Genomic DNA, 14,143 nt, shown 5'->3' with positions numbered 1-14,143 from the left:
TTCCTGCGCATCTCGGGGTGGTTTGGAGCATATCCTTATGGAGGTTAGACAACACTGTAAAGGCCAATACTCCTATGCACACAGCCTGTGCTTTCCCCCTTCCTCTACCTCACCCACAAAACTTTAAAGAAATCCCCACTCGGGGTTTCCAATCCTTTATCAGATTGTGTTGTAATTTAAAATTCCCAAAGTATTCTTATACAATACTTTGAATGGAAAAGAGTGGATGGTGGATATGAGTCAGTTTCAGGTGTCAAAGAAAATAAATTGCCTGTCACAAAATAGGGGAAACAAATTGAATAAATATTGATGAAATCATAGATGGTAGAACATAGAATGATGGAGGAAGACAACAGAGACAGGCCGAGATCTGTTTTGGTGTCACAAAAATGATTTTATTTTGAACCAGGAAGCAATAACAATCAAGCGAAGTGTCTGGTCTGTGGGCTTGGCAATGTGACACTCGTGGCTGGGACTGAATTTGTCCTAGTACAAATGGCTTTTCCTCTCCCAATGGAGCTCATTCTCGTTACATTGCTTATCTGGGATTCCCATTTTCACAGGCTTGGATTGCTTTACAGAGTTTAGATTGCTGTATTTTGTAAATAGTTTTGAAGCTAAAGGAGTCACCACAATGAAGATTTTGGCCAGCTCCAGATTTTTTTCTTTTTGCACATAAAAAAAAAGCCAGCAACCAAGTGCCTGAACTGGGACATAACACCTTTTACAAGATAACTGTGGTGATGAGCTGTGGCACACCGCCAGATGCTCAATGTCACCCTTGACTTCTACCCACTAGATGCCATTAGCAACACATCCCCAAGTTATGACAACCCAAATGGACTCCATACATTATTGCCTGGGTGCCAAATCAAGCCCTGGATGAGAAGCACTGTCTTCAAACATTTTATCCAGCTGTCATCATTGTCTTTATATGCTTTTTCATGTTTTTATCAAGGTAGACCAGTTGCCACTTTCCCAACACCACTATATGTGTGCATAAGTATATAGGCATGTGTCTCTGCAGGCATCTGCATGTGTGCCTGAAGATGAGATGGAATTCCATATTGAATAGAAAGCACTAGTTCAGTTCCTCAAGAAATTAAAGTCAATATATATCAGTACCATAATAAAAGCCTGTAAGTATCCAGGCCATTTCCTCTTCTCCAGTAGAAACCGCCAGGAGTATCTGCATTCAAGTGTTGAAGTCGTCTCCTTTCAAAGCTGAAAAGAAAATCTTGTAGGCTCATCCTCAGCTCAGTCCACCATTTGGATCCATACTTGAATGGCATAGTCAGTAACTTTCAACTTTAGATTCTGATTTCTTTCTTTCAATCCACTAGGAAGAGAGGTGCCATGTTTCAAAGTTCTGGCTGCATAACTTGCAGGGCCCGATGCAAAGTGAAAATGCAGGCCCTTTGTTCAAACTTTCAAGCATTTCATGACAGTGACAGAACATGAAACCAAGCTTTGAGGCCCTTTGGAAGCCAGAGTTCTGAGCAGCTCAGCCATTTGCACACTTACAATACCAGCCCTTGTAGCCTTGGTTAGCGTCAAATCAGTTCTGTTATATTAGTATAATTGGCACTGCCATCTCTTTTGTCTCATATGGAAATGCTTCCTGTGAAGGACCTCAAAGAATAAAATATTGTGACCCCAATCCATTTAAAGAGAATACACAATTATACTGCAGCAAATGTTTACAGCATGTATTTTTAGACTTTCAAAAAAATCCACATGGAAATCCTTTCTACATCATTACAGTCATTAAACACTGTAGCCTTTCACCATATACATATTTTCCTGTAAATATGACAACCTGGAAATAGTAACTGCTACATCCACAATGTTTTTAAGTTAGCCAAGAGTGAGACTTCCACAACAAAATTATAACATAATCTGTCGTATCCTTAGAAAAATAGCCAAAACATACCCTAAATAACTTGCAGTGAAAATTTGAGTAGTAATATCTTCATCCTGAAAAAACATTATACTCATGGAAATAGTGTCTTTCTAATAAATGTTTTACGTGAACATCATAAGGCAAACTGTAGCATTTATTGGTATTTGGAGATCATGATTTTTAAAAACTCAGAAACTGAGTTTTAGACCCTATTACTTAGAACCTGTAAGTGTACAAAGTGCATTTAAATATCCACTATCCAGTTACCCAAAACATGTACGTTACTGAGGCAACCCTTTCAGTTTATTTAGGGAAGGCAAATATACATCGTTTTGGTATTGGCTAAAAAAAAAAAGTCCTATTCATTTTCCAGAGAAATGATGAATAATTTTCCAATGAGGTGTCAATTTTTAAGACATGAAATTGTCTCAAGTTGCTATCAAAATATCCATCTGGGTATAAATAATATAGTAAATATATAGAATCTTTCTGTTAAGAAAAAGGACAGCGACTGCCAGGGAAGAGCTATAAAGACATAGGAAGCTTGGTTTTCCCTGAAGTCTAGATTGACAATCACATCAGCAATGGCCATGTGATGAGGAAACAGTGATTTATTGATTTATTTCAGGGGAAAAATGGATGATTTTGTTAAAAAACAAAACCACTAAAAACAATACCTCAGCCTATAAGTATGTTCGGTCAGTGCCTGACCCAGTAGCCCAGATAAATATTTTAGCAATTAAAACCATGTATACAGGTCATGTTCTTTGCAGAAGCGAATCTATGCTAACATCCCAGCTTAAAGACCATCCAAAAAAGCCTTAATTCAGGGACCATTCCGATGTGTCAGATCGGCATGCAAAAAATAATAATAAAATAAAACACTCATCTGACATTTCATTAGCAGGTTCAATAAAGTGCCTGCATATGAAGAGTTAAAATTTTCTTTTTTGTCATACAACTCTAAGGTAAGCTACACTATAAAATAGAGGAACTTCTATATCTATCAAGATGTGTTTAATAAGATTCTGTTTGTAATATTTTAAAGGATATACAGTAGTAAATTGTACCTTTGCAATGTCCCTTGTTATTACTCCTTCTTACACTTGGATGTGGTTGTGGGGTCTGGGACATACACTGATCCCAGAGAGCAAAATCAATTCAAAGTATAGTTTTCACTCATGAAATAACAGGTTTATTTCCTGAGTCCCAGGTATAAAAGAAAAAAATGACTTGTGGAGGGGGAAATAGGACAACTATTAAATGTAATGAAGAATTTTCACAGGCCTAAAGATAAAACTATTAAAGCATGAAACAGTATCCTACTTCTGATAAAAGACAAATCAGCCTGTATTTTTTAATAACCTGCAGAAAATCAAAGTCACTATTTTCAATTGTAATCTCATTCATAATGTTAGCCCCAAATCTCTTAGAAAAGAGGGGTAACATACAACCAAAGCTCCAGAACCTTTCATCCTAACATTATTCCTCTAGTCATCAGAAGGAAGTTAAAGGATAAGCCATAGCTAAGTCTAAAGTTCAGTCAATTCTGAACATTCTCTTTCTCCATTCTAGATGATCCAACAAGAGATTTGACATCACAGTTAACAAACACTTCCAAATCAAATCATTATAAGAAAACTTGTTTATATCCCTAATTAGTTCAAAATTACTTTATATTTTTAAAAATAGCTGCATGTTTTGTTATGCACTGTTAAAGTGATAAGACTTCCCATGGGCTCAGTATGAAATAGTATGTGAGAAGATGAATAAACATGGAAATCTACAAAAAGTTTTTTCTTTTTTTGCAAACCCATAAATGGTGATGAAATTAAAAGGCGTAAAGATCTGGTAAACTTATGGGCCTCTCCTTGTGCAAAACCAAGTAATTCCTAAGAGTTGTAATTCTGATTATGTTTCTTTTATAAATAATTCTATAGATTTTCCTCTAAATACAAAAAAAAATTAAAGAAACTATTAAAGCCTGTACTTAATACAAAACACAGTAAGAGGAAAGTACTCTCCCATATTGAGCCCTATCTTGTTTCATTTCTGGATACTTTGGGGGAGATTTAATCTGATTTTCAAAGCCTCTGCTCTCTCGGTTCCCTAAATAATGGCCTCAACCTTATTCATTCCTCTAGAAAGCAGGTGCATGTGATCAGACACTCAAGGCAGCTGCTCTGTACAATCCAAGTGGTCTGGGATAGGAAGACCAGTTATGATCGTCAGACACTTGTTCCACACAGTGAAGGTGGGACACACAGGCTGCGCAAATGCCACATCGAAGGTGTAGAGGTGGATGGAGTTCAAAGCATCATAAAAGGCGATGGAGCCGCTGTCATAGTCCAGCAGAAGGCCAACGCGCCGGAGATGAGGGGCTGGCTCAATGGGGGTCTCCTTGCTGTTGTGTCTCACCACCCAGTTATTGTTGCAGCGGCAGAGGGCCCAGGAAGCAGAGTTTTTCCCAATCCATTCATGCTTTGGGGCTGATTTGTAAGCAAGGCCAATGGCATACCTGCAGAGACAAAAGAGCAATGATAGAAACAATGGGCCACACTGTACACGTGTGTTAGGTCCATTCGCTGGTCCTCGGGGTCATGAAAACACGGTTGTTCCTGAGCATTCTCTTTGAGTGAAGAGCTTGGCAAGAACCCCAGCCCCTGTGTTTTTCATCTTCTCCCCCACAGACATACAGTAGGTGGAAAGGGGCCAGTGTGTTCGCCTGTGGTCCTGTTTCCAGTGCATACATTGAAAAGAGAATTTGAGCCTCACCTCTGTGGTTTTATCTACTTTCTCTTAATTCCAGCCCACTCTGAATGAATTCTGCTCTGTTCAAAATGGTGGCCCCAAGTCACATGTCGCTATTGAGAATTTAACTATACATTTATAGACAATCTCTGACTTAGATGGCCAGACTTAGGATATTTCTACTTTATAATAGCGTGGAATCACAAAATGCATTCAAATTTTGAATTTTGTTTTGTTCTAGGTTTGTGCTTGGCCATCCAATATTTGCTTCTGATACTGGGCAGTGGCCAGCAGCCACACTTCCCAACCAGCCATGTGACCAGTGTAAACAAACAGCACTTTCCTCTATAGAGTACTTTAAGCAGGGAGTTATAGGAGATAGTCAACCCTTTATTAGAAATTAGACTTTCTGGTAGACGATTTTACCCTCTTGTATGCTAATATAAGTAGCTTGGGAATGTTTACAGTAGGCTAGAAATGATACAATGTGTGGCAAGCTAGATGTAGTAAATGCATTTTCCACTTATGATATTTCCATTTTACCATGGGATTATCAAGACACAACCCCATCGTAAGTGGAGGAGCATCTGTATTTAATTCTAATTAAACAACTTAAATAGCTCCATGTGGCTCTTGGATACCATATTGGTTGAGCAGCTCTTGACTTGTCCTTCTGACTTTCTCCACATTTTTCAATTGATACCATATCTGTTTTCAATGACTCCAAATTGACTTTGCCAAAGGTAAGTGGAGAGAATTATTTCCATTGATGAGAGTAAGTCCCTTGTCATCATTCAGTCTCAATCACTACTAGTTCCACTTTAAATATGTTAGAGCATAAGTCAGGGTAATTGGATATTGACAGAGGGTACCTTACCCAGTGCAGAGGGAAAGACTTCGTTGGTCTTTGTTAAAATGGTATTCCTTAAAAAAAAAATCACATGTTCGATAACACATATAATCAATTAAGAGTGATACTTCAAAAATAAAAATTAATATAACATGCTATATTTGAATGAAAAAAATAAAGATGGAATGGGTAATCCATTAAAACAGCATGCTGGCCATCTGTTGTCAACACAGCATCCTCTCTTCCCTCTCACCACTCCTGTCCTGCTCACTCATGCAGAGAATTCTGGGCTACATTTCCCATGGCAGCAAAGCTTTGTGACTCCAAATACCAGAGCACTAGACACACTGACTTATACTCCCCGATCCACCGAGGGTCCGGTGTGCTTTGGGCTGCCTTCCTCCATGGGGGAGGATTTGAATGATTTTTGTTTATCTGTGGAGTTCCAACCAACACACTTTGGAAGTTTGTGATTTAGAATTTAAAAGATCACTCCACAAGGGGGTTCTCTGTTGACAAGCATTTGCTTCCATCTTTTGGATAATTTGGGACCTGCATTTATATCACACAAATAACCTTGTCTTTATATTGTTCGCCTCTTGCTGTAGCATACCATTTTATTTTATTTTATTTTATTTTATTTTATTTTTTTAATTTCAGAATTCTGATGTTTATTTTCCCATTTGAGCCAAACAGAGCCATATGAAGCAGCATCAGCAGGAATGGCTGATTTCATTTAATCACAGGCAAAGTGAAAATTTGGAGGAAAATCCGGAAATCTCATGCTGATGCCTTGATTTCTGGCCCAGCAATGATTGCACAAATCCATTATTACTGCTCTAGTTAACACCATTTCATAAAACACGGAGCACACATTAACATTAACAGAGTTCAAGAGTAAGAAAACAACCAAAGGTATAATCCATTAAGCAAAGGTAAATACCATTATATCATCATTAATCTGGAAAACGATGTACATATTTCCATTGCATTTGAAAGGTGCAGGCAGACTGTTACGTTCCATTAAATTATCCAATGAGACATGCAGAATTCAAAAGGTATAAAAAATGTTTTTCAGAGCATTGTTAACATGGCTCATTGTGTGGATCAATAACTTCAGGACCGTATTTCATGAAAAAAAAATATTTCGGTCATTAGCTGTTGCAAATGAAGGTGTCACAAGCATTTAATGATGGGCGGGGGGGGGGTTCCCTTTCCTTGTTAATACCTCCCAGGAAATGTGGAACTACTTTGTACATGAAAGATTTCTTTCCAAAACTGACCCAATCAGATTCATAAAGACCCAAAGTATAGCAAATAATCGTAGCATTTCTTTCCCCCCTCATGAGTTAGTTTTGACATCTGGAGGGTGTTTTAAAGGTAATGCTGATCTCTGTTTATGTAACTGAAGTGGTCTGGTGGAATTTCCCGTGCTATTCATCAATGGCAATGAGATCATAATGACTGGGTATCACTTATCATAAATAATTATTAATGTAGTTATAATCATTTAGACACTGGATTCCATCCCAGATTAATATAGCACATTAATTAACTAGAAACATTTACTTTTTTGCATGCATTGTGTGTTTTGCTTTATGATTTTATCTTGCCCCAGTACAACAAAAATCTGCAAATATCAGCCTAGTCCAGAGCTCAGAATGAAAGACTTGTCCTTCATTTATCCTCTGACAAGATGCTGGAACAGGAAAATATTTGAGGCAAAGAGAATTGTGAGGATGGCAATTACTCAGCCAATATAGGTGGCATTATTGGGACAGCAGGGTCACCTATACTTGTAATCTCACTTTTTAGATTTGAATCAACTTGTGCCTGCCCTATGAGAAGACATACATATATTGCATTATTTGCATGGATTTCAAACAAAAGGTCTTTGGCCAGGCACCTGAAGCTCACACCTTTAATTCTAGCTACTCAGGAAGCTAAGATGTGAACCTCACAGTTCAAAGCCAGCTGGGGTAAGAAAGGCCATGAGACTCTTATCTCCAACTAAGCACCCAAAAGGCTGGATGTGGAACAACGGTGGCTCAAGTGGTAGAGCACTAGCCTCAAGCAACAAAAAACTCAGGAATAGCCCCTAGGTCCTGAGTTCAAGCCCTAGGTCAGGCACCAAAAAGGAAAAGAGGTCTTTCGTTAAACTAAGCATATGCACAAGGAAGGCATATGTCATAATATTCACCATCTTTAGTGTATAAGCATTTTTCAAGTGTTGATTTTATTGTTAAACTAAAGAAACATATTACTTGTTAAATACACCACAGAAAGCCTCAAAGACAAGTCACAACTCTAGCATTTCAAATGCTATCATCGTTTTTTTAAGTAGCGGCCTGGCATGGTGGTAAAGAGCAAGGCTTACTTAGCAAGCTACGAGACTGCTCATCTCTGGCCCTCTGCCTGCTTTTACGAATGAAGTTCTATGGGCACTCAGCCATGTCCATTTGTGTGTGTGTGTGTGAGTGTCTGTGTGTGTGTGTGGTGTGTGTGTGTGTGTGTGTGTGTGTGTGTGTGAGAGAGAGAGAGAGAGAGAGAGAGAGAGAGAGAGAGAGAGAGAGAGAGAGAGAGAGAGAGAGAGAGAGAAAGTGCTGTTTGTATCCGCTTTCTCAACACACCAGCTGAGTTGAGTTGGGACAAAAATTGTCTGGCCCATAAAATCAGGAAATTAACTCTCTGGTCTTTGTACAGATGGTGTTTGTGGACTGCTACTTAAGAGCCTGATTCCTGATTGCAGTATTCTTGACTCTGCCATCTGTGAGTTTTGGGATCTTTGGACACAGAGACAGTTACTTCATCTGCAAAGTCAGGTATCAGCACCTACTTGTGTAGGACTGTTGTGATGAATTCATGTTAGTATCTACAAAATACTTTGTGATCAGTGTCTTGCTTGGCACCTGATTGTGCCATATAAAGGCTCATTCAATAAAAACAAAATAGGTACCCTTCACATCAATAGTAGGCAGGCATCTGTGAGACAGCAAAAAGTCCAGTTTGGGGCTGTGATTAGGGATGCTCCACTTCATAGAGTTCACCGCACATATTGAGATTATTTCCGGTCTACAGTCACTGCTTGGTCCTAGTCCTTTACTCTTTGAGCAAATTGGCCGTGTCTTGAATTACAAAATACACAAGGCAACATTGCAGTACTGGGGTTTGAACTCAGGCCTTAGGCTTGCTTGTGGGCAGGGTTAGGGTCTATGACTTGAGCAGCCCATTCACCCTTTCTGCTTTAGCCTTTATTTTTCATGTAGTATTTGTGATTTTAGCCTGGGGCCTACTTAGGACTGCAACCTCTTTACCTCTGCTTTCTCTGTTGCTGGAATTATAGGTATGTGCCAGCACTCCTAGCTTGTTTTTTTTTTTTTTTTTGCGGGCGGGGGGGTGGGGAGGAGGTGGGTATAGAGGCTGAGCCGAGGGAGCGGCTAAAGTGCTAGAGCAGGTGCTGGGTGAGTGCAACAACCTTCAAACCCCAGGGCCAATCCAAAAACGAGAGGGCCCTCTTTAACTTTACTTTTAACCTGGGGTGGCATCCAATGGCAATCTCTCACCACTGCTTACCAACTACCTGGGATTACAGGAGTACATCACTATACCTAGCTTAAAAATAAACTAAAAAAAGACAAATAATGTTTGGAGTAGTAATTGGCATATAATTAACTATGTTTTGGTACTATGGATCACATGATTCTGCCTGAACTGCTTAAGCTGCCATCATGGTCCAAAGATAGCCATAAACAACAGGCAAAAAGGAATAGGAACATGCCCATAATACTTGATTTAAAAAGCAGGCCTCAGACCAGGTCTTGCTCTTAGGCTGTTGCCTACCTACCTGTGTCTTAAAGCATGAATAGCCAGTGTTCACATAGTCTCAGGTATTACTATAACTGTAGAGCTTGTCTTTAATTCTTGCCAAGAGCAAAATATTGCATGGGCTTCTGGTATTTTTCTTATTGACCCAAGAGTTAGATTAGATGATTGACAAATGTTTACACCTTCGTCCTACCTCCATAATAGAACTGTACTTCCTTGTAGCACTGGCTTTGGGATTGGTCATAGCACTTTGGCCAATAAGAATTTAATTAATAGGATGTAAGCAGAGGTTTTCAAATGGACTTGCCTTCTTGGGGTCCTTGAGAGGACCCCTAGATGACTCAAGGGAACAAAGAGGCACAAAACAGGCTAAAGCAAGCTCAGTTAAGAGAAACCTTGATCAACTAACCCATAGATACGGATATTAGTTAGCAACAATAAATGACTATTTGATGGAACTGACTTTTGGGGTATTTGTCACGTAGCCACAGCTGACTGTTACAGCTTTTCTGCAGGCTTCTGCTATGGACTGATACTCTGACAAGTACAGAGTGAGATGTGCCTTTTCAGAACCAGAGGACAATAGATACAAGTTGCCTACCATGTACTTCCACTTATGACCACTTCCCAGTAATGCCGGCCACTATCAATGAACACATTTCCAGCTACTCCATAGCTCCCCTGGCTGGTGAAGCGTTCAGGCGTGTGGCTCTTTTTAGATGATGACTCATCACGTTCTACTGTGAGGTTATCGTGGGACACCTTCAGTTTCCGATGAGCAGATTTAGGATCCAGTTTAAATGGCTGACCTGGAAACAAGTTCACAAAGCAAAAAAGAAGTGAGAAGTACTGTTTATCTGAACATGCATGACCAGAGACAGTTTTAAAAGACTAGGAAAAAAACCCTACTCCTCTATCACAAAGCAGTAGCTTCTATTTTAACAGTAATATAAGCTTTATAACCAACTTATGAAGCCATTTGCTTGCAATTTTCATCATATGCAAAATATATGGTTAAGGAATTGCAACTCTATGTACAGTGCTAGACACAGGACACATGTGCAAGAGTATTTTGGTGTCTCCACGAGCCCCCAGTCTGTTGTAAGACAGGGGCCAGCAGGTCAGAGGGGCTGTGCTGACTGGTTAATAATAGCATAGGCAAGGCTCAACGTCTTGAGAGGTGAGCTATCTGGGTGGATTCCAGCACAAGTAAATATTGGCCAGAGAGTATACTGAAAAGGAGGAGAAAACAAAGACTTTCTTTTACACCATGACCATATTTAAAATCAGGCCTAAACACATGCATGTGCACAATAGATTTCAGACCAGAAACCAACCAAATCCAGATTTCTGATCTTACCATGTAGAATTTGTTAAATGCTTCCCTGTTCTGGGGCTTGAACTCAAGGCCCAGGTGTTGTTCTAAGCATTTCTTGCTTAAGACTAGTGCTCTATCACTTGAGCCACAGCTCCACTTCTGGCTTTTTTTTTTGCTAGTTACTTGGAGATAGAAGTCTCATGGACTTTTCTGCCTGGGTTAGTTTTAAATTGTGATCCTCAGATCTCAATCTCACAAGGATTATAGGATTATAGTAGCCACCGGCACCCAGCTATACTAAGATTCTTAAACATTAAAGCAACTACACTGAGGAGCTAAAAGAACCACAAAATTGTAAAAATTTCCAGCCCACAAAAATCCAGAAAAAAAATATGATGGTGATATCTAGGATTTTTTTATGCCTGACTGTATTCACATATACAATGAGTAAGGTCCTTTCTATTTCACTATTCCTATTTGTGTTTTGAAGATTTAACTATGAGTCACCCCTGGCCATTCTGTCGTAGCTGTTACTTCTTAGACAAGTCAAAATTAGTTTAGAGTAGTCTGTTGTTTAGTGTTACATCACATAATATTTCTAGATACAAAAGGATATAAAGAAAGAAGAGAGCATCATCCTCAGCTCTACCTGCTCAATGCTAGTCGCCCTTCCCTAGTTGTGACACCCCAAAACATCACTAGACATTGGAAATATCCTTTGGGCATGCGGGGGTTGGAGAAAGGGCAAAATTGCCCCCAACTCAGACCCAAAGACCCAGACAGTATGATACCTGGAATAAAATAAATGATTAAGTAAAGAGTTGATATGGAACATAATATTATTCCTCATTCACAGAACATCTATTCTATGTCAGGCTTCAGATATACATACTCATTTCTCATCAGAACTCTTCGAGAAGATTCAAGTCCTCAAAGGTTAAAAGCCTCCTAGCTTTGAAGGAAGAGCTGGTTTTGGAATGCGGGGACAGCTGAATCAAATTCCACTATTGCATGCTGGCTCTTTAATTTTTTTTCAGTTTTTTTAGGCTGTCAGCAATGCCCAAGACAGAAACAAGGAAAAGGAAGGGGATAGAGTCAGCCGAAAGGCGAGCAAATGGGAGATGACAGCTCCGCTGAGTTCACCGCACTTACTGTTTGTCTTCAACTTGCCAGGCTCGCTGCTGCGGCTGCCTGCCTGGTTGATGGCCTTGACCATGAAGATGTACTTGGTGCCACTCTGCAGACCATGTACTGTGTAGTGGTTCTGCTTGATATTGGGCACAATCATCCAGCTATCAGCCGAGTTACACAGACCTGCAAAGCCAACCAGACAAGTGCAAGCATGGGCGATATTTGCAGAATTTTTGTTTATCTGAATCATAAGATTTGATAAATTCATCAATTTGCACTTTTTTAAAAAATCAGGGACAACGCATGAGTGCAGTGTTCTGTCTTAACAGAGGTAAATTGTATGCTTCTACTGTTTGCTCTAGATGAATAAGACTTAGACTTAAACTTCTTCTATTGCAAATTTTGGTTTGTGTTACTAGGAATAGCAAAAGGGTCTCTGTCCACACCTTTTTTAATTTGTATTTTTGTGTGCTTTATACTGGGGCTTCAATTCAGGGCCTCAAGTTCTCCTTTAGCTCTATTTGGATTCATTATGGACGAATTACCTTCTGAGTTTCTTTTTTTTGTATGCCTCTACTGGGGCTTGAACTGAGGGCTTGAACACTGTCCCTTGGCTTTTTAGCTCAAGGCTAGTGCTTTACCACTTGAGCCATAGGTCTACTTTCAGTTTTTGGATGGCTAATTGGAGTGGACTTTCCTGTCAGGGCTGGTTCAAACCATGATCTTCAGATCTCAGCCTTCTGAGTTATTAAGTTTACAGGCATGAACTACCAGTGCTAGGCTTGGCTGTACCTAAAACACTGAATATACACTTGGTATGTTATTAGCTGCTGTAAAAATGAAATGAAAGCAATCACTGGTTCCTGCCACCCCACCCTCACTCCCATCTGTATTTTGCTGAACATCAAATTTTAGATCCTATCAATTCTGAGATTCACAGATGGCAGAGACCCGAGTCATGTACTAAAATCCAAGTTCATGAACACCATGGTAGCACAGTGTGTTCTTGCCTCTAATTCTTCAGCTTGTCCTGTGTCCAAACCCAAATGACTTTGTAGTTGTTCTCTCTAGAGAGATCCTTGTTTGGCTCTGGGCTTGTGATATACTTTGACCAATAGGATGAAGCTAAACTAAGAATGTGGTGGTCACAAGAGTAGGTATTACAAGGCTTTGTGGGTTTCTGTGGACCCCTCAATGGAATTTCTGTCATTACCACAGAGATGACGTCTTTTAGGACAGACTGTTCATCCAAACAAAGGAGACACCATAGTCTAACTGCCAGGGCAGGGCAGGAGCAAGCCCAGCAGGCACCAGCCAACCCCAACCATCCTCCAATTGTACAGCTCCGAAAATAACTCTCATGCTACTTTGTGATCCTCTATGACAGCGACTTAGGAATAGCAGCACCCACAGGCAGCTTGGGAAAGTCTCCCCAGGGACTGAACAGCTGCATCCTAGGATGTCTGCTTCCAGATTGAACTGAGGCTGTTTCTCTGGCTGCATCTTGCAGGATGTGGGGGCTGAGGAGCAGGCTGAGGATTTATGGTGCTTGGAAGTACATGTAGTTAAAAGGAAGCCCATCTTGTTTTGCAGCTGGCTGATGCTAGAAACATCTTTTTGGTATCAAGCCCAACTCTCTCCTCTCTCCAGCCATCAATCTCTACTCCAATAGAACCTTTTTCCAGACCCCTGGTGACTGAGCTGTCAAGAAGTTTCCTTTCTCTGTTGGATTTCCTTCACTCGTCCCTGGGAGAGGGCTGGACCCCTTCACTTCCTGAGGGGCTCCAAATTCACCTCCCCTCTCCTTCCCTTTTGGTTCATTTGCAAGTCAAAGGCTCAGTCTCTTTGATCCTGAGGCAACTTCTACCTTCTCAGACTTTTAAGAAACAATTTCTTGATTACCTCTTCCCTCCCCCTCCAGAAGCCAATAAACTCTTTCAGTACAAAGAAAATCACAAATGCATGCACACACAGAATCACTAATATTTGTATAGCAAGATAGTCACAGGCTCCTCTGCTATTGACATGGATAAGAAGAGCGTTTTATATTTGATCGGTTGTGAAAATCCACCACAGCTGACTGTGTTGACTTCATAGCATTTCCAGGCATGTACCAGTCAGGTTTAATGCGCGCGCGTGCGCGCGCGCACACACACACACACACACACACACACACACACACACACACAATTGTTAATTTTCTGTCACTTTTTTTTTCACTGCCACCTGTGAACATTTCTACCAGAGGAATACCAGGCTTGAAAATAAAGGCTCTCAAAAGAGTTGGAGCGAGTGTGTGTTTGGAGGCCCTGTTAATGCAACAGGAGACAGCATGTATTCTACAACTGCCTGTAACTCATGTGTG

At 40.2% G+C, this 14,143-nt stretch overlaps 1 protein-coding gene across 5 annotated transcripts in view; it reads right to left on the bottom strand.

The window, feature by feature from the left end:
• Positions 1-383: 383 nt before the first annotated feature.
• The window catches only part of Mid1 (midline 1), a 300,223-nt gene continuing 286,463 nt past the window's right edge, over positions 384-14,143 (bottom strand). For all 5 annotated transcript variants that reach the window (XM_070040904.1, XM_070040907.1, XM_070040903.1 and 2 more), the window contains exons 8-10: positions 11,800-11,961; positions 9,931-10,138; positions 384-4,421 (exon numbers count right to left, since the gene is read on the bottom strand). In XM_070040904.1, coding sequence (XP_069897005.1) covers positions 4,073-4,421; positions 9,931-10,138; positions 11,800-11,961 — 719 coding nt within the window. In that variant the 3' untranslated portion in view covers positions 384-4,072. The remainder of the gene's footprint in view (positions 4,422-9,930; positions 10,139-11,799; positions 11,962-14,143) is intronic.

This window comes from Dipodomys merriami, unplaced genomic scaffold (genome assembly GCF_024711535.1).
Source record: "Dipodomys merriami isolate MVZ:Mamm:240054 unplaced genomic scaffold, mDipMer1.0.p SCAF_3, whole genome shotgun sequence".
Taxonomy (NCBI): domain Eukaryota; kingdom Metazoa; phylum Chordata; class Mammalia; order Rodentia; family Heteromyidae; genus Dipodomys; species Dipodomys merriami.
This window is presented reverse-complemented; position numbering and strand designations above follow the sequence as displayed.